Genomic DNA, 21,963 nt, shown 5'->3' with positions numbered 1-21,963 from the left:
CAAACAAACAAACAAACAAAAAACCCATTAACAACAACTTTCTGTCGGTATTCATGCATGTATTCGGGTGTTTTATAAGAACCTGCATTAGTGGTCCGGTTGAGTTGATATACTAGTAAATGGTCAACTCCCGATATTTTGAGTTTGGATGGTCGACTCGTGGCCATTTTTACTGATCTTCTCAAGTTAAGAATGAAATTATTCTTTCCTTAATAATAGTATATAGCTTCAAAAACATTACATATCTAAAAATTTAAGGTGGATCTGATGAGTAATTTATTGCCAGTCTCCTTATAAGATCTAAGGTTTCCCAAAGTAGACATTTTTTTCGGAGAAAACATTTCCTTGCGAATCGTGTTTAATATTATAAGGTAAATAACCATTTCCGGTGTGCATTTCACTATATATAGCCAACTGTAGTCTGTATGTAATGTATCATTGTTATTGAATGTTCATCATGTTAATGTTCATTCTGACAGCCTGAGTTTAAAAAAAGTTACAGACAGTGGTATCCAAATATATATTTTAAAGCAAGATCGCCATGAAAAATCTTAATCTAACGAGAATTCTTTTAATAACGTTTGCATTGTTTATATTATTGTATTCGGTATGTGGTATGGACATTCCATCTATGGCAAGAAAGCTCTACAAGAAAGTAAGTGACGCACAAATAAAAAAGTCATCAAGAGGATTTCCTCCATTTTCATGGCAAAAAGATAAAGGGCTGTTTGAAAGCCATGTCAAACTGTATTTCCATGGATCATTCAGTCAATATATTCTACGCCAAGGATTTGAAATATATGACAACAACAACTTTGCCTCAGCCTGGATTACAATGGCTCTTCTAGAAATGCACAAGTTAGATGCAAATGAAACATATGTTCATGAGGATTTAATATTCAATGCAGTGCAGGCTATAGGAAACTTTGCTGATAAAAACCGATTCAACTCTTCTGTTTGTACGTTTTGGCCTCAGGAGTTTAATGATTCAGTGACTGTATGGCAAAGCACTCCACAAAATTTGTTGAACTTTTTCGCACTTGTTGATGATATTCCATGGTCAACGATTCTAAAGTTTTTGCAGAAACTAGGCATAGTTGATACTGATGTGATCAAAACCATCGAGGAGTTATTGCAAGAAAAGTAAGAAAGCTTCTTTGTTAGTTTGATAAAATACATGCTCATGTACATGAACCAGTACATGTATATACACAATGTGCACTACTGCTTCATTAGAAACCACATATGGATGTAACAGAAAGTTGTCTAGAACACAATAAATACCTTGACTGTTTGGTAAATTTGTTCGAAAGATTAAAAATATTGGTTTGAATAGCTCAGTTGTTAAGCATCAGACAAGAAATATTGGAGTCCTTGGTTTTTCAATTTTGGTCGAGCTTTTCTAACTTTCCTATTTTCTGTTATTTAAAAAGAAAAAAAATATGCAGAAGTATGCACACAATTTACAAAAGGAAATTTGGAAGGTTTAATATTGTATTTAAATCAGCCACGTTTGTATCATTTACTTATATTACATAAATGAAATATTTAACATTAAAATATTTTGCGCTCTCTCTCTCTCTCTCTCTCTCTCTCTCTCTCTCTCTCTCTCTCTCTCTCTCCACATGAAGCAGAGACTCAAAAATGTGACTAAGCCTTTTTTCTGCCCTCTTATTTTATTATATGTTCATGACATACAGAAATTTTGCTCTCTTTTATGTACATTTTGTAAAATAAGATCATCATTAGTTAATCATAAACATATTTTCATAATGATATAGATCAGATTATTTATTATTATATACTTGAATTATATACATGTATGTTTTAATCCATTGACTGTAGCAAATTTCTAAAGTTCTATTCATAGCTTTGATTTGGTAGACGGACGCCTCGGCCCAACGACACCTCGGCCCAGGGCTGTTGACACCTTGGCCCAGACGGGTCGGCCCTAAACTATTGACACCTCGGCCCATGTACAAGACACCTCGGCCCACAGAAATTTTCAGTTAAAAATATGTACAAGACACCTCGGCCCAAAGAAACTGTCGTTAGCGTTTTAAATTATAAACAGGGACAGTGTGTGTGTGTGTAGGGTTTGAGACAATTATTTTAATCTAATAATAATAAACATATCGATCATTTTTTATAATATATTTACGATATAATATATTGACCTTTTACAATGTACTTACGATTAGGTACATTGACCTAAAATCTGATCAGGATGTAAAAGTGTAAGACTTTTCCGAAGTAGTAAACAAACTGTTAATCGGATTAAGGACAGTGTAAACAAAACCAGGATGTACATCTTTTTAGAGGAGCCGATAAAGGAACAATAATTGAACATTACTATAAATGTTAACATTATATGAACTTTTAAATAAGACTGTGACGTGAAATTAAAGACAGCAGAAATTTATATTATATTATAAATTATTTTGTGAGTTTCTAGGATTTAATCATGATCTATTATAGAACTTTATAGTACAAATAATTATGGAATTTGTTTACTTGAATATTTATTTGTTTATTTTGTACATAAATGAGTGTTATGTATGTTATCATATAAAAGATACTCGACGGCACTCTTGCGGGAGAGCCACTATACGATCCTCCATACGATCTGGACCTGTACCAAATAAACTGTTAGAAAAGACGTTTGATTTGTCTTATTGGCTTACAGTTACCTTATCTAGTCATTTATGTCGTACATATTTGTATTAAAATAATAACGGTTTGTGTCTTGATTCAATTTAGCTAAATGTATGTTGTAAATTTTAGATTTACAATATGACATAAATATAGAAGTTCATTAAGAAATATTTTTATCTTTATGAAATGTATGATATTATATTGGGAAACTCCATTGTTAAATGTTCATCAGGTTATATATGTATCTTATATCAACAATGATTCTTAAAATATCAATATGTGTATTTGTTTTATTGGATGGTCACGCGTCTCAATTTTTTTAAAACTTGTTGTCGACAGCAATAGAAATTACATCGATAGGCGCATGCCCCTCGGACATCGGGCCACACCTTAATGTGGCTGAACCTGTCAATCAAACTATGTGTATCCATTTTATTGGTCATGCGTCTCATTTTTTTTTAATATATGACACAAGTTCTTGCATCTTACGAGCTCTTTACCATCAAAATGGAAAAATTGTTAAAAAAAAAAAAACCAAAAAAAAAAAGCAAACAACATCAAAAACTTACAACTGTTATCGATAAATAATATTTTAGTCACAAATTATATATATCATATAATTTATATTCAATAAAATAAAAATAAAACATGAAAATCATTGAAATTTTATTTTAATTCTGCTTGAGCCCAGATGTCTTTTGCTTGAGCCGAGATGTATTTTGCTTGAGCCGGGGTGTCTCAAAATTTGGGCCGACCCGTCTTGGCCGAGGAGTCCTGGGGCCGAGGTGTCCTGGGACCGATGTGTCGTTGGGCCGATGTGTCTGACATTCTTTGATTTTGGGTGCATAAATTAACACTTAATCCTGCATATAGACCTTTGTAGTCAATTGTCATATCATTAACATTTTTCATACTTAATGAACATTTGATCTTGTAGGTGAATTAAGCTCAACAACAATATTCCAAAAAATTGGTGTTAAATGAATGTTGATGAAACCACAGTATATGAAACATTTACATGTACCATAATGATTATGATAATGTATGAGCAGATCCACAATACACATACATTTATTTTAATCCATGCTTTAAAGTTAGAACTAAACTGATAAAAGTTTTTTTGCTTTAATCATCACTTAGTCTATTGAATATTTTATTAATTTCAATGTGTTTGTTCAAGATTTTTCATGTCTTTCAGGGATACTTATATCAAAGCTTTCCACATTCCTGCTGATTTCGATGACACATTTGTGAACATTGGATTAGGTTCACTGCTAAAGGAGAATTCAAAGTCTTTCCCAAAGTCTTACAAGTCTTGGACAAAAAGAAATTCCAATTTAAACTCAGCTCTCACAGCTCTAAAGAAGTATGCTTACAGGTAAATGTCTCATTACTTTTTGTATGTGGATTTTGTATGATTCATATGTTAAAAATGTATCAGTGCTTCATAATTTGTATGATGCTTTTATAAAATAATTGCATGACAATGTAAATGTAACTAAAATACATGTATATCTAATGTACAATTTTTTTTTGCTAGACCAATGTCAGCTGACAGGAACACTAATACAGTTGACCCAAGGACATACTTCTACTTACGAGAATTCCTGGAAAAATCCAAATATGCAGGAGAGACTATTGTTCTTATTCCCACATGGGTATGATATTCTTCTTTTAATGCTGCACTACCATTATTATTTGTGGGTTTTTGACCTGCATTGAATAGAATTATGGTGCATGAGTTGCTAGATTTGCTATAGTGTTAAACTGACTAATATGTTATTGGTGATTGTAACTTGAAATGCAGACAAAAATTCCTTCACAAAATTTGCATATTTAATCAACTTTATTTATGTAACTGATGTAACAACTTATTTAAAATAATTTGCAAAAATAAATTTAGCTATAGATAGAAATTGTTCTAACATCATGTATTTACAGTTTAAGTCCAAAAATTCATTAGAGTTGCTGTGATAAACATAATACCCAGTAATGAAATCCAAAGTCCAGATGTAAGCCTAATGCAATGTTTGAATGCAAGTCTGAATAAACCACAAAACTTTACTGACTATATAACACTAAAACAGATTTTTGTTAAAAAAAATTCATTTATGTAAACCACTTTGTATACTTTTGCACTGAGTTTTGTTTTAATAATATTTGTTATTTGTTATAGGAAATTATAGTTTTCTAGGTATATCATAGTACAATATTTACATTCACTTTCTTTCCCCCTATTAAATTGCATTGATTGATTTGAGTGATATTTACGCATAACACAGAAGACCCAATCACCAAATCTGGCGCGTATGAATATATTCAGTCTTCCTTTATTATTTCCCAGAAAACGTGACCGACTCTCTTCGCGACTTCAAACCGGATCACGACCTGATATTATGCATACACTGATTGATATTTCATTGGTGTATATAAATATATTTTAAGAGTTAAATGAATTCAATTGATTTATGTCTTAGTATGCCAAATGTAAATTCATAAAAATACATACTTAAAAGTAGAACTGTGTAACTATAATTTAAAACGCTGTGGACTATTTTTGTCAGCATATTCCGGCTGTTTCAATGGCTCTTCCGTTAATTGTGCATTACTTGTTGAAAAAGACAGAGACTTTAAAAAATAAATCAAATTTGCAGGAAGGGAATAAATATTAAAAAACGTAAATATAAGCATTGAATCATTATTTTTTGAAAGTTGTGGTCTCATAACTGCAACGGTGTGTGCAAACAAATTTTCATAACGCGCTAGCGCGCGTTATTCAATTTGTATGCACACACCGTTGCAGTTATGAGACCACATCTTTCAAAAAATTCAATTCTTAAATGAATTTGTTTCAGTTTCAAATCTGACCATAGCTTTGAAAATAAGCATTATACTCTGTACAAATATGTATCATTATTACATGTATATATATAAAAACTAAAATTTTAAATATGCAGGTTCAGAATTTAGATGAATCTAGGAAAGACTATTACAAGGGAAATGTGATGCCATTTAATGTTAATAATGTGGATGTGACAGTGGCAGCCAATGGTATCTACGGAATAACCAATGGTGTTTTATCAGGCCTATTGCCAAGCTCTATGTTGGAGGATCTCGATATTCAGGTAGGATATCTAAAAAATGATTACATGTACAATTAATAAGAATACACACATGTTATTGTACAATTTCAAATTAAGATAATAAACAAGTTTAACACTAATGCCAAAAAATGCATTGTTGGAAACCATGGACAATCTTGCTAATATTGCCCTCTTGCCCTGGGCCAACTTGTTAAATTTATTATGTTCAAAATATGAATAACAAAGAGGAACCTTCACACTTTCCCAAAGGAAATCTCACCAATCACATTATTGCTTGTGCATACATCCGCAAACATTGGTATGTTTTTGTAATATGATCATTGTGTTTACACCTCCCAAGATTCGCTGTAGCTCTGCATTTGCATTAGTGGATTGAGAATATGGAATGCTTATAGAAAATAAGAAGTCTGTTCAATGAGTTGGCCTGCATTTGTTAAGGATACCTTATACAAGACTGGCCATGAGTTCCCAATGATGCAACAACATGGAAAAGTTGTGATGTTGTTCATAGTTGGTTGAATAAGTGTACCATACTTGATAAGTATTTCAGGTATATCTAGGACATCTGAATATTCTACATTTCTTTTTTCAATACACTTGAGTGACTCAGGTGACCTATTGCCATTGGTCTTTGTCACTGTGAGTCTTTCATTGACAATTTTACAGTTTTGACTTCTTCTTGAAAACCACAAGGCCAATTTTTACCATTTTTGGTTTTAAGCATCTCAAAGGTAACTTGGATTTTGAGTTTTAATAATTTATGAAAAAATAGAACTTGTTGAACTTAGTCATTTTTGGCAAAATATTACAGATAGAGTACCCCATTTCTCTGTATAAGTAGTGTTTGTTAATTCAGGGTTGACAAATGGATTAGGATTTACACAAAACAAAGCCTGGTCTGCTGTCACAGCTTTTCTCTTGTTTTCATATTTGTACTCAAATTATAGTTCAAACTCACAGTGCTCAGCTGAGTACAACTCTAAAAACTGAGGTAACATAAGTTTTGAAGTTTGTTCTCAACTGAGTACTATTTAGAGTATGCCCCAAAAACTGGAAGAGGAAATCTTTCAACTCTTGAGTAAGAAAGAGCACATTTTAAACTACCCTGGCAAGTCGGCAAACTGTACATGCATTAAAAAATTTAAATTAAATACCTGGTTATGATATCCATGATGCCCTCTACTTAACTCGTGAAATACATGACCCCTGGGTCATGGGGTTCAGGCCCTTGGGCAAAGTAAATATGGTCATATGGTGAAAATGTATTTAGTCTTAGAAAATCTTCTTCTCTACTTCCACAGCAGGGGGAAGTAAACTGAATGCATAGTTTTAATCTCCATATAACGTTAACCCTTTACCAAAATTGTGAAATTCATTACTCCTGGGTCAGGCCATATAGGGCATTGAGTAGAATTGCCAACATGGCCATACAGTGAAAATGTATAAAATTTTGTAATATTTTCTATTTTCTTATGACTTTCACAGTCATGGGAGATAAGCCAAATGAATTGATTTGTCCATAATGTTCTTTTCTTAAGTTGCGAAATGTATGCCCATGGGGCATGAGTTCGAGCTTATTATTATTGGGGGGGGGGGGGGGGGGGGGGGATAGGTTGGTGGCCTAGATGTGTGTGTGTGTGACAAATATGGCTATATGGTTGAAAATCTTTTTGGTCACTTTAGTCACAAGGGTATTAATCTGACTTTTATTACACCGTTATAAAATGATGTTTGCAAACATTAAATGATGTAAATGGTGGTTACCCGCAGAGGCGTCTTGGATTAGGGTTTAGACCTCAAAATACATGAGACTGTGACAGGTCCATCGATGGGCTATGGTAATCAGGTGACGGTAAGGCCTATGGGCCTATTATTTCTTATCTCAGATATTTCAAAGAGAGATAAATAGATAGAAAACAGTTTTAAAAAATTGTTATAATATGCTGTTATATAATATTTATTTTAAAGAAAATATGTCATTACTATTTAGATATGATTTTGTTTTCTGCACTGTTTTCCTCATGATTGCAATTTGTTTGCAGCAAATTTACCTGAACACTTCAGCTTTGATAGCTCATGAAATCAAGACAAATTTAACCAATAGAAAAGATCTGGCGTTGACATATTACCCTTCAGAGTATGAGTTTTACTGGTTTGTTTCGAGGACGTTCAGTAAACTACAGGAACACTCCCAGCATCAACGGTTACATCCAGTAAGTTCTATACAGGTCTTGTAGGTATAGTAGCTATATGAAATAATTTTTTTATTTCATATATTTTTACTTTACCACAAAAGTTTAACACATTTAATATATATATATATATATATATATATATATCCGCCTAGTATTTTCTCATCTTAAAAGTTTTTCAGCGGTTTCATTTTCAGTTTTTCTTTCCTCTATTGAAGTTGTTTTTTAAATTAACTCCTCTATGCAATCACTCGCACCGGAAGTGGAGTGGACCTGTGCACTAATATACAAATATTGACTGGGGTTGAGGGCAACATTGATTATATTAGCTCCCGAGGGACGAAATATTGCCCGACGCGAAGCGGAGGGCAATAGTTTCGTCCCAAGGGGGCTAGTATAATCAATGTTTCCCGAAAACACAGTCAACATTTGTTTTGTTATATGAAAAAACAAACCAAAATTTAAGAAATTAATTGAAAACAGATCGCCGTAATTTTTTCAGCTCAACAAAGAATTCACGAATTCAATTTTGTGCAAAGTTCATTTCCAAAATATCCTCAGCATCAAACGGTCACTTGTGATATTCCGCCGACCGTAAGAATTATCAGACATGTGTTCTACCTGATTTTACTTCACAGTAATTCGCAAATCCTTATATCCGTTATGATAGCAAACCGTCGCATTGCGCATTCGTTGTTTACTTGCCTTGACTGACTGTCTATTATGACGTCACCTTGTTTTGGAGTCACGAAGAATTATTTACGTCACCGTTTACAAATCAACAAATCAGAGGCGATTATTTGAAATAGAGGGAATGTTCTCTAGATATTATTCCTAGCAGGTCAATATCTAAAAAATATTGACCGGTCAATATTTTTCGGACGAGCTGATATTACAATTATAGACTATTCGTCTATATAGAGTTATATAGTGAGAATATACTACTGAATATAACAATTAAAGATATTGCCTGATTCTTACGTGAAATTTTAAATAGGTGTATTATTATCACCTATTTAAAATTTTGCAAATGTTAGGATTTTGTTTGTGTACATTGTTTTTTTTTAATCTCATGCTTTTTTATGAGTGTCTTGTCATTTAACACAATTCAACCAGTTGCAAATTCTTACAAAAAGTTTAGTTCCAACTTAGACGAACAATCATGATCAATTGCTAACCCAAGTGTGATAACCCCTCTGTGTTTGATAACATATAACCGCTAGACGACCGTCGATTCTTTATTCAGTCAGCATAACGATTTCGCTTAATATATACCGCTTTTGAAAACATCGAGCATTTTCAATATTATATAATGAGTTTTTTAGTTAAAGTATATTCAAATGAACCCAGTTTACGCAATCACCACGTTAAAAGAGTCTAAATAATCTTACACGACATTATTAAAATATTCAAGTTTTGTTAGGGAAAATAGTTAGAAAACGATATAAAAAATGGATATTTGACTGTTTGAACCACTATAAACTTTAAACCAATGAAAGACGATTAAAACTATGTTCTACAGGTATTGTAGTACATGTTTATATCAAATTAATTTTAATTTAACGTAGTCATCGTACTGAAAATAAGACAAATATCTCGATGAGTGACTTTTCTAATACTATCATGTATATAGCCACATATATCAAAGTACCGAAAGCGCCAGGCCAGCCTTTTTGCTATTAACCTTTTTATCAAGTGTCAACTGACTAATTCAAGTTCGGATAAAAATTCGATTGCGTCTGTGTTCATTGGATTTCTGGGAAGAAATTAGGCATTCCGTGTTAAGAAAACTGGCCAGTTTCTAAATAAGTCAAACTGCGCATCAGACTCTCCCTGGGAATCGTCTGTAGCATTTTGCACGTACTCTATTTACATTTACATTCATTGAAATTTGCTGAAAGTTATCACGGTTCAGAATATCAGCTGTTTTTATACACAGAGTTCTACATGTATACATGTACATTCTTTTATCGATGGTCTCCTGAATTTTTGACAAATCAGTGGTTACAGACACAATGCATTTTAAAAATCAGTACCAGGGTTGCGAAAATCATTTTACAACAGGTACCTGTATCTATTTTTAGTAACGTGTACTTTCCTCTCAAACACGGTTGTAGGCAAAAAATGGGAAAAGGCGTTATACCTCTTTTGATTAAAAATAAACGTTCTAACACGGTGTTTAATAAATCTTTGAATTGATAGTTTATTTGGATGACTAGAAAACTTTTCTGTTGGCATATGGACGAAAGGAGATTCGGCCCATTTTTGCAATCAACCGTTCTACGTTTTTCTGACAGTTATGAACATAGTAGCATATTGTATTTACATATACATGTATACCTTAAAATCAATTTTTAATGTAAAACAGACAATTAATCTTGTTCCCTTACAGTTACAGTGTAGTTCCATTAAGCAGGTTTACAGATAAATGTATTTTTCTCTGTTTACAGGTAATGAAGCAGGTCCACGGTATTCTTGGAGAGGCTCTTTGCGGTCAGATGACCTCCTCACTTCTGCAGTCCTACAAGACAGACGAGGAAGGTTTTGCTTTCTATGACGACTTTCTGGGAAACGGCGATATATCATCTCTAAATAAAACAATAGTATGTAAAGAAAACAATTTAGATTCTTTAGGTTCTATGTATCTACATATAAGTGCAAATGAGTTTCTTCAGTTGGCCGATGTGTTCAAGTGGAAACGTCGTAATTTCTTGTCAAAAACTCAGCCACTCCTGCATTTGAGTTACAACTTGATGGAAACCGATAAGATTTACGTCACTCGTTGCATATGATGACGAACCTAAAAAGCTCCTCTTTCTGACAAAAGTGTAAGCACCAAAATAGGTGACACCATATGATGATGTGATTTATCTTCTTCTTTTAGCTTTAAGAAACCGTAACATAGTTTTTAGCTGGATAATCTACATTTTTATATTCATGTTATTTAGGAAAGAGGTGAAGATAGAATATTCACTACGTCTATGGCGGTGAATGCCTTGATGACAACCTGGACCATCTATGACCCTGCCAAAAGACAGCTAACATGGGTTAAAGGTAATAGAGGAAACCCAATTTTGAAGTAAAGTCTGTAAAATTTCTTAAATTGTGGTATTACATGAAATTAAACTGCACAAGAAAAAATTGACATCAGTTTATTTGTAAACGTATGAGTGAGTGATATTTAAATTTAGATGTTCCAGCAAAGGTGGTGGATGTGGTTAAGAGAGGTGTTAGTTGGCTATATAGAAACGTTTTGTCTGGAAGATTTCGTCCTTGGAATGCTTTCTTCTCAGGATCAGTCAAAAGTTTTGTAAGTATACATTTGATTTTTCTTAATATAAAATGTCCCACATGAAAGACTGAAAAATATGCAGAATATTATAGAATTATTTTACAAGTTGCAAATTTTTAATGTTATTGAATAATAATAATTGCAAGTAAACGGTATTTTGATTTGCAGTTTGAATAGTTTTGCGCTTCTTTATTTATCATTTAACATTGCTGTTGGTTTTTTCAAAGTCAGTACAAAAAAGAAAAATATCAGACAAAAAAATAAATAATGAATTGAAAAAAATGTCGGTTGAATGGTTCCTAAAGAAATGAAATTATTTTCTTAATTATAAATAACATGTACGTTAGGTCTCACTTACTACACGTAGTTATTTTTTTAATTGAATCAAAATATTCTTTTTGATTTAAAGTATGACAATTGCATGCATTTTTGTTTGATAAAATAGCATGTCATTTATCTTGTAATTCTTCTTATCAGAATTCTATGCCTTGGTGGTATCCATCAAACAGGAAAGAATATCTGAACGGAACTTCGTTCAGTGACGAGTCCCATATACCAAATTCGGATACAATTATTGCAATGGAAGGAGTGGAATCGCCGGAGTGGTACAGAAAGCAGCTGTATAGGAAACATTTTGGTTTTAATGTTCCAAAAGTATTTCATGGGTATAACGCCGAAAGAGGACCTTTTCCTTTTTGGAACTCAGATCCCTACACGTACGTGTCCGCCATGTTGTCTTTAGTTAAATTTGATAGCATATCTTCATAATCGTAAAGTTTGTATGAAGAAAAAAACACCAAAAGTGTACATAAATGAATTTCGATAAGCCTGTATGTATTAATTTGTGAATAGGCTGGCACGTGAATTTAAATCTAGATTCACTTCAGACGCTCTCCATCTTGTTATATTGGCAAAGGAAAACTTACACTTGGTCAGTGGACAGCTTATTCGCCGCATCTATAGTGAAACCAAGCGTGCCGATCTATTGGTAATATTCAGAAGTAATAAATACCTGTACAATCTCTCTCTGCAACGTTTGCTTGCCAACATTTTTAACACGCAATATTGAATGGCAAAGCAGCACAAGTGATGTGACTTTGGCGATTGTTTTGAGGTTTTCTTTGCAGGTAGTTTGCAGCAGCAAACAAATTTACCGACATCATCATCTTCTACAATGCCAGATATCTTAATTACCCAAATGATACATAGCTTAGTAAAGTTGAACTTTGAAGAACTATGATCTCTTAAGGGTAATTGGAATGCAGTGGGTAAAAATCGACGGTATTTGATATGAAGCAATTGTCTTTTAAACTTTATCTGATGCCAGTTTGTCTTTAAGCAACAACTAGGTAATCATTGCATGTACCACAAACTATGAACACGGAAAGTCTTTCGCTGAAGTAGGCCTTCTTTTGCTTCACAGAATTATATCTCTGTATGATGAACTATATCTTACCATTGCAAACCTTCTTATCATTGGTGCTGGCCAGTCTACAGTGTTTTTAATCCTAATCAAATGTTATAGAATCATACGTCGTTTTATGCGAAGTTCCGCATTTCTCAAATTAGCAGGGGTGGATTAGTTCACTGTTTTATAGCACGCTAATTCTTGTTACTGCTCTTTGCATAATCTATAAAATGAGATTATTTAAACTTCATGTTTTTGGCTTCAACAAATCGTCTTGGATCGATTACGAAAAGAACAAAAGGCGGATTCAAGATAAAAAAAATCCAAACATGAACCCATTTCGCAGATATGGCTGATTTTTTTTGTGGCTTCATGGGCAATATCTTCAATAGCGAATAATTTTTGCGTTGAAGGTAATTGTCAAATTGTTGAACTAAATACCTATGTGGTCCGAAAGATAACATACATACATAATTTTTTATATATATATATATATATATATATTATATATATATATAATCCGCGTCTTTAATTGATATACTCTGAGAAATTAGTAGGCAGCTGCCAACTATGTATTCTGTTACAAGCACAAAAGCATCATCTTGAACTCCTCTTTGAAAGTATCATCGTATGAATTGATTAGTTAGGTATTGAATGTGGCTATTGTTATCTAGCTAAAAGTTCTTATATTTCTTCCGTCATCAACCATTAAAAATTTATGCAATAATCAACCTTTTTCTGAATATACATATCCGACTCAATCACTGCCGGAGACTTATGTATAGGTGAGACAGAACGTGAATTGTGAAACGTATGGTTTGACATGATTTCTCGTGTACATAATAAAGATGGGAGGGTAGAGCCGTTTTAAAGGGGCATAGTCACGATTTTGATCAAATTCTATTTTTATGTGTTTATTATTTATAATGCTTTAGAAATGCATTTCTAATAATCAAATAAAATTAGAGAATCATTCGTAGAGTTATTAGCAAGACACAGTGCTCACAATTCTTTGTCATGTAAACAAGGCTCGTGTCCTGTTTTTGTTTACAAAGGTTCAATATACCAGTAAAATATCTTTCCCAGCCTATTTGTCTATCTTTTTTATTTATTTAAAGAATAAATACACAGTTTCTAATGTTTAACACATTCGTTTTAGGTTAAAAATTGAATTTTTTACTTCAACGTTCAAAATGTAAACAAACGCTTTGTTCACATAGCGAAGAATGTCAAGCTCTGTTACTCGTTTATAACTCAACAAATGACACTCAAATTTCGGTTGCCTATTAAAAATGCCTTTCTGAAGCATTGTAAATATTAAAATCGGAAAAATAATTTTTGACCAATATCGTGACCATGTCCCTTTAACAAAAGCTTGGGATTTTGGTAGGATGTTACTATATATCTAGTTTGCTCACCAAAACAAGCTGTCCAATTTTGATATATACAGACTGTCAACTCGGGATGTTTTTTTTTTCTCCAAGAACTGCTTTGTTGTGGGATATTGGCCCTATTTCAACTAAAATATATAGCTCTGAATAAAGTCAGACAAGTGTCATTACGTTTAATGTTTTCATATCTATTAATCAATGGCTGAACAGTTTGCCACGAGTTGACCCTGCCTTCATAAAATCGGAGTTTTTCACGTACTGCCCAAAGTCCAAGTCAAAGGGTGTGCAGTGACCTTGCATGAAGTTTGTAGGCCAAGTGTCAATGTCATATCGAACCACGCAAAAATTCTTTTTCCAGAGCATATAATTTATACTCTCCACTTAGTCCTATTTGGGTCATACTTCAAATAAACAGTTTTTAAGGTGGTATGGGACACTTCCATGTTGTGAAGTATTGTTTATCGAAATAAACAATTAAATAAAGTGTAATTACATAAGTAGCGCAGTGGGTTAGAGGGTTTACTACGAACCTCTAAGTCATGAGTTCGAATCCCGCTGGGGGTTTTACAATTTTTACCTTTTCAAAAATTTTTACAAGCTACTTTTTTGTTAAATATTGTAAAATTTGAAAATTCTAAACCGGTGAAAGTTTATCAATTATAAAGTACTAATATCGACAGATGTCCCATACCACCTTAAGTTCTTTTTAAGACGGCTCTACTTTAAACATTCAGTTGTATATATGTATTGTTGCCAAAATATTCATCATTATGAAGCTTGTTTTAACAATTACAAGTACATGTATCATAATTGATGCGAAATATTTTTGTACTGATGTATATGTATTGTTGACAATGAAGACCAGTGATTTTTTTTATTTTTGCATTGAGTTATTGATATTCTATTTTGTCATGATATTATTTTTACATAAGCATTGAATGCTTGTTTTTTGGATATTGTCGGTCCTATAATACACCATACCATTGTTTATAATATTGTTTATCAATTGTTGTTTATTTGTATTTTCTTTTGTATCATTAATTTAAAGCCATTAGATATCCGCTTTTTATAAGTGATATTAATAATTGATGGAACAGCCATAAATCTTTCATGTTATTTAATTAGTGAGCTTCCGCGGCTAAAAATATAATGTGCCTTAGACTTTGTTTGGAAAACTCTTTTTTGAGATAGAAAAGATATGATTTAACGACTATTTTTCAAAAGTAGATATCAAAATGGTTATATAAGTTTTATTTAATTATGCAATAATAAATTTATTCAAAACACGTGATGATGTTCACTTGTGCTCGCCGTGTGTGTTATTGAAAATTGAACGTCACAGACTTCCAGTGCTAATGTAAGGGGATTCTAAATATAAACCGACAACAACTTGGTGGTTGTTTGTAGTGTTCTGGCCCCGGGACCATTAAACTTAGACGAGCTCACTTTTGATCTAAGTCTCACGTTTACAAAAGGAACTTATAGTGGAAAAGTGAGACTGAGATCAAAACAAAGCTGGTCTAAGTTTTATGGCACAGGCCCTGTAGTGTGTTTACAAATATGAATGAGAAATGTTGTAACTCTACTCTTTATACAGACGCAGGTTTTCATTTACATTTGTAGGTATTGATTTATGTATTTTTAATTTTGAGCCCCGCTTTGCGGTCAGTCTGTCCGTGTATTTGTCCGTCGCCATCACTTGTCCGGTGACATATTGAGTAAATGGTACACAGTGACCTTAAACCATGTTTTCATTTATTAGACCATAACCAGACATAAACAAAATTTCCATGTCAAACGTCAAGTTATATCAGGTCATATCAGACAAGTAAGCAAAATCCTGTCTGGAATAATATATATATATATAATATATATATATATATATATATATATATATATATATATATATATATATATATATATATATATATATATATATATATATATATACATGTATTCTCTTTCCTTGGTTCTAGCTAGTTTATATTTTAAATAAATAGTGTCTGTGAGAAACAGGTTTATATTGACTTTGAACAATGTTGAATCATAAGGTCATAGCAAATGTATTTGGAATCTAGTTTTGAACCGTTATTTCATTCTTCTTGTTCAAACCTTACCAAAAGACTGATTGAAGGGAATGGGTTTTCAATAATCTTGAATTTTTCAGTTAAATGTCAAGGTTAAGGTCACAGACTTATGTGTAAATCCTTGTTGTGACCTTATTTTTTTCTGTGTGCTCTTCTTACCGTATATTCAACACATAAACTGCTTGTTAGATAAGAATATCCAGTGATTGTGATCTTTATTTCTAATTCAGACGTTATATATCAAAGCAGTGCCCTTAAATAACTTTTTTTTCATTTTTCAAACCTTATTGAAGCGTTATTCATCACAATATGATGTCAAGGGATTTTTTTTTTTACAGTAAGGAGTTCTATTTTGACAGAAAAGCTTGTTTTATTCTATTTGTAATATGTATTGATGTATTCAAAACAAGATTCATTTCCAGTACATTTAATTATGTGTAGATCGAACTCTCGGATCTGATTTTGTTGGATTAATCAGTAAATTTGTTGTTTCAATTCCGTTCAAACATTGACTGCCAGTAAAAAAAATGGCATACATAGAATTCATCTTTTATGTCATTATCCATGGCCAAATTATGCTACATATAGTTGTCTATTTTATATCGAAATACAATGTACAATACCAGTACAGCGTAAAAAAGTCAGCCATGGTATCTTAAGGGGGAATATCACACTATTTTAAAGCTAAATCAGTGTCCTGTATGAATACTGATGTACTCCAATTCTTTAATTATTTGATATCATTTTGAAGTATTAGTTTTTAGAAAAAGAATGAAAAAATAGGTCGCACATGGCTAAAAATTTTCTGATAATAAAAGCCTAAAATATCAAAATAAACATAATTGAGATATGCAAATCAATAAATGTCTGTCTCAAGCTCCTGTTTCCTTCATCTTTTGTCGATTTTCTGTAGAAAATAAAATACATTTAGGCCTATACCAGTGAAGAAAAGTTTATAAAACACTTATTTAAACTAATTTTAAAAAAGATCAAAAATGGTAACTTCATTTAGAATTTGTTCATTGTATGTCGATTTTGGCCTCTCAAATTTTCATCTCCTCTAGAATCACTAGGCTAATTTTTACCAATTTGATACAATTTGAAAGCATTTTTGGTGTAAACAATTCTTTGTTTAAATGAAGGGCTATATCTTCTGTTAAAGCAAAATAATTCACATATATTAAAAATTAATCGACAGTTTTTAAAAGTATTCTCAAAATCCACTCGTTGTAAATTCAAGTTTGTTTAAATCATGATCCCTGGTGGTAGGGTGGGGTCACAATGTGGATATTGAATGTTTCACTAGAATTAAGGTCAGACGACACGTTCCTCAATTTTATATAACATTTTTACAGGTTATGGTTTACAGTTAATGGTTTACTACTACTCTGACAAGCTTTCTTGCAAAAAATTAGGATGCATTACCAGGCATTTCTGCAAAATACTAGAGAATGCAATTTCCTATATAATCTTCTTGAAAATATACTTGAATTGCTGATATAAAAATGAATAATACAGCACAGCGAAATTCACTATATTGGACCGCGTTTTGAACTCACAACCTCTAGAACCTACGCTCCTGTCAGAGAGCGGCCACGGCTCTAACCACTCGGCCATCTAAGCATATACCTATATACAAGTAAATTTTAATCATTTTAAAAATTATTATAAAAATAATAATTTTTATTGGAACTCTTTATTACGAGGAGATACAAAAAAAGATGCTCGAGGAACGTGTCGTCTGACCTTAAATAGAGAAAAGTCGTCAAAAATCTTCTCAAAAGATAAAACAAAAAGAATGGAGCTCAATGTTTAACACAATAATAATCATTATGTGAAGAACATCTGAATAATATTTTAAAACAAGATCTACTCTACTTGATTGTCCATATATTTTGTATTTGATTTTATCAGCGTAATGGTTATGTTTGCTTAGGTAGGCGATGTGGCCGCTAAGTCTCTTATTATAATGTTTAGATTCCATCTAGATCATGAAGCATGCAGTTTTATACTTTTTTTTATATTTATGTATCAATGAATGTGTTTTGATCAAAATTCACCTCGAGCTGACACCTTAAATTTATGGTTTAAATAATGCACAATTTTAATTTTTTTTTGTATTCTGTTATTTTGTGTCCTTTTGCATTAGGGAATATTCATGAAAAGATTCATAAATATTCATCTACGTCAAATTGATTAGTTTCATTGTATCGATGTTACCAAACGTCTTCTTTTTGAAAATTGGCAATCCGATTCAGATGTAACATTGTTACAAGAAATACGAGGTTCGTGAGATACAGATGGAATATGTAAATGGAAAGAGAAATGTTCTAATAAAATCTCTGAATGTTGGTCTTTATTGCAAGGGAATGTATAATCAAACAGTATTTCATAGATTTACAGCGATTTAGAAACACATAAACAGTACTGCTTACAAGGTTTTGCTACTTAATCATTTTTGGTGTGCAAAACCTTATAAGACCAAGTACAAAAATAGAAAAAAAAGTAACATCGGCGTTTTCAATGCATTGTTTAAAAACCCTGTAATTTTTCATTCCATGACGTCACGTAAATGCTGATTTTATTCAACGATCCCGCCAAGCAACATGAAAATACCGAGTATATTTGGCATAAGTCATCGCAGCTTCGTCGTATTCCTTTCAACCAGCATTTACGTTGCTGAACGGGAGAAAAAATTTGAGACATCTGCAAATACTATTAATTCTATTCACTTATTGTAATTCTTTTCTATATTAGTTTTACGAGAGAAGAAAAATATTTGATTGAAAAAAGTGTTTTCACGGTATGGAAGAGCTTATGGAAAATGTGCTTGATTGGGTCAATAGCTATAGTGATACTCTTGTGTAGGTTTAAAAATGCAGAACTTCAAAGGGGATTAGAAAGGGTGAAGATTTCAGAAAATTTATTTTTGAATTATAATTGTGAAACATCTTGTTGCTCATTTCCCCCCCAAAAAACATAACTAAATAACAATGGACAACGCCTTTTAAGAAAACGAAGAACTCTTTGTTTGAGTAAATGATTTGGTCCAGTTGCAACATTGTTTGCGATCGTTATACATGTACTTCTTTAGGCCCCTCCAAAAATCAGTGAAAGTTTTTTTCAAAATTTTTGCTTTTGAAAATACATTGATAGAGTATGGCGTGACGATCTTCTTTTTAGATTAAAATGTATGGTATCTGTTGCAATTTTTTCAGTGGTTTAGTAGCTATCTGTGTTACAGATATCAAAAAGTGATGTATTGCGATATGCATCCAGCTTAAGCATAATTGCTGGGGTGCCACAAGGACTTGTAATTGAACCCCTTCTGTTTTTAATTTAAGTTAATGATGCTGCACAAATTATGTTGTCCTATTGTAGATTATACGCGGATGATAATTCAATCCCGTAGACGTATAAAAACTCAAGAAATAAAGAAATTGTGTTTAATCATGACTTTTAGATATTGGGAAATGGTCTGATGATTGGTTACTAAAATTTAATTCGAATAAAACCAAAATTGTGTTATTTATCAAATCAATACGTAATGAAATCCAAAAACTGTTTTTTCAAGATTGTCAATCAGGTACAGTTTCTTGTCAAAAACATCTAGACATTTTCTGACTATTTGAAATGAAGTGTGTTTATCAACTAAATTTGGGTGCTAAAAAGCAACACAAAGGTGTCAATTTTGAAGAAAGATATATATCCTTATCAGAATAATGATGCAATACTTCCAAAATAGTTACTTCACGGCAAAAAAGTGACTGATATCATTCATACTAAACTAAGGCACAGTTGTGTGCTGAATTATGATATACACAAATTACACAGAATATGTACAATTTCAATTGTTCATGTCGTTCGCCATTTCATTTTTAGTGCTTTATATGTTCAGTTTACTGGCTTAGTTTATATACATATATTAGATCTGGTGTAACGACGAAAAGTGACCCCTGTAGAATATTGACCCGGTGGTCAAATTTCAACGGGGAAAACTGACACAGGGTCAGTATTCTGTGACAAGTAGGGTCCTTTTTCTACAGTAGAAATCCATTCCAGACCTGTAAATCTACGACCCCCATACGTTGAAAACTGACCCCATAGAATTTTGACCTCGCTTATAAACTTCATAGAAATGATAGAAATCAGAGGTGATACGTGTAGCATTCATGTTTGGCGAGGGGGAAGGGGCAGCGGAATTTTATAAAAGATGGATGCGCCTTATAAGACATTGACAATCATCAGCAAAACATTCATTTGTTGAAAAAAAATGTCAAAACAGTATAATGAATCGTAGAATTCGATTTCATTGCCTATAATGTACAACGATTTTGAACATTTCCAAGTTTTGCTTTCTACAGTTTGCACTTCGTTCACTGTGAGGTTAAGGTGTTATTTGTTCACTGTGAGGTTAAGGTGTTATTTGTTCACTGTGAGGTTAAGGGTGTTGTTTACTCAGGATTTGAGTTCTCAAATTCGGATTGTTATAAAGTTCAATGTAATGAGTAAAATTTGTTCTAAACAAAAAAAGTATTAATAAAATGAATTATTATTGACAAAACATTTGATATTTTTACTTTATTACGTAATTAGGCTCAAACAAAAATAGACTTTTAGCCAAACAGAGGAAATTCGGACTAAATTTTGCAGATTTTGTTTTCCGCTAAAACATTTTGGAAGTACTCTAATTTTGAAAGTTAAGATTTTATATTTTAGTCTATATAATTTTTCATATTTTCTGCTGGTTTTACCTCACTTATTCATTAAAATAATTGTATGGCACGAATTGCGAAAATATTAAAAAATGCTTAAAAACGATAAAAGACACCATATCTCAAAATTTTGATCATTTACCTAATATAAATTTTATGCCAACAGAATAAGGACAATATAAGTAGTTCAATGCTATAAATGTTTTTGTATTATCATCATTCAATTTTTTGTAAACTTAGATCAAAAATGGGTAGGAATTTGAAAACTGATAGAGGAAATTCGGACTGGAATATTTTTTCAAATTGTAGCTGAAATCTTAATGTTTTGTACCTATTTAGTGCCACTGCCATCCATAAAATGTATTACATTTTTTAAAGTGCTTTATTATTTGAAATATATTTACAATTAAGAAAATGTCAATTGTAGTGTAAAATTTTATGGGATTTTTCTTGATTTTTCAAAAAATATTCAATGGCCATTTACTCAAAAAGTAGGTCATTGACCTACTTTTTTGAAAGTGAAAAATAACACTACAATCATAGGTCTATCACATACAATAGATGGGGTTTCATTATCATCAGTGGAATTTTTTTTCATTCTGAGTAAACGTCATCCTTAAGGTGTTATTCGGTAAGCATTATCAGTCCCTCGTGCAAGTACTTCATTTTTCCGATGCTTTCCTTTTCTAGCTAAAATTACACATCATACATGTCATTTATGGAACGCTGAGTACCGTTCTGATAACGGTAAGTAGGCAATCAGTTTGAATTCAAAGAACGAAAGGTTCCACTCCATTTAGCTATTATTGTGTAGTTAGCTTTTGTGTTGTCGTTCGTGTCTGTCCGCTTTTTACGCAGCTGACTGTCGAGTTTTCCTCCTTGTGTTTGAAATTTCTGCATGCAGTGGAAACAGCGACAAATGGTTTGAAGCATTTGTAACTGACATCATAACCAAGTCATAAGTTTCTCTGCTAGATGCCCAAGTGTGAAAAATTAAAAGATTAGTTACAGTCTTTTAGTCTTTAGACTATGAAATTCATTGTTCTTATTCCATTATCTTTACTGATGATCAATCAAGTCAAGATTGGCCCTTAAGTTTCAAAAAAGAGTTTAGTTTAG

General features: G+C 32.2%; 1 protein-coding gene across 2 annotated transcripts in view; it reads left to right on the top strand.

Annotated features, from left to right (window-relative positions):
* The first annotated feature begins 390 nt into the window (after nucleotides 1-390).
* LOC105319605 (uncharacterized) overlaps nucleotides 391-21,963 on the top strand; it is a 39,395-nt gene continuing 17,822 nt past the window's right edge. The window contains exons 1-9 of one of the 2 annotated variants that reach the window (XM_066079049.1): nucleotides 391-1,143; nucleotides 3,854-4,033; nucleotides 4,196-4,313; nucleotides 5,613-5,780; nucleotides 7,802-7,972; nucleotides 10,402-10,554; nucleotides 10,900-11,005; nucleotides 11,143-11,261; nucleotides 11,721-11,959. In XM_066079049.1, the coding sequence (XP_065935121.1) occupies nucleotides 542-1,143; nucleotides 3,854-4,033; nucleotides 4,196-4,313; nucleotides 5,613-5,780; nucleotides 7,802-7,972; nucleotides 10,402-10,554; nucleotides 10,900-11,005; nucleotides 11,143-11,261; nucleotides 11,721-11,959 (1,856 nt within the window). In that variant the 5' untranslated portion in view covers nucleotides 391-541. Of the gene's footprint in view, nucleotides 1,144-3,853; nucleotides 4,034-4,195; nucleotides 4,314-5,612; nucleotides 5,781-7,801; nucleotides 7,973-10,401; nucleotides 10,555-10,899; nucleotides 11,006-11,142; nucleotides 11,262-11,720; nucleotides 12,809-21,963 lie in introns of those variants that run through there. The other variant, XM_011417202.4, reaches the window with a different exon arrangement.

Source organism: Magallana gigas, chromosome 3 (genome assembly GCF_963853765.1).
Source record: "Magallana gigas chromosome 3, xbMagGiga1.1, whole genome shotgun sequence".
NCBI classification, from domain to species: domain Eukaryota; kingdom Metazoa; phylum Mollusca; class Bivalvia; order Ostreida; family Ostreidae; genus Magallana; species Magallana gigas.
The sequence above is the reverse complement of the archived record's forward strand: the minus strand, read 5'-3'. Positions and strand labels throughout refer to the sequence as shown.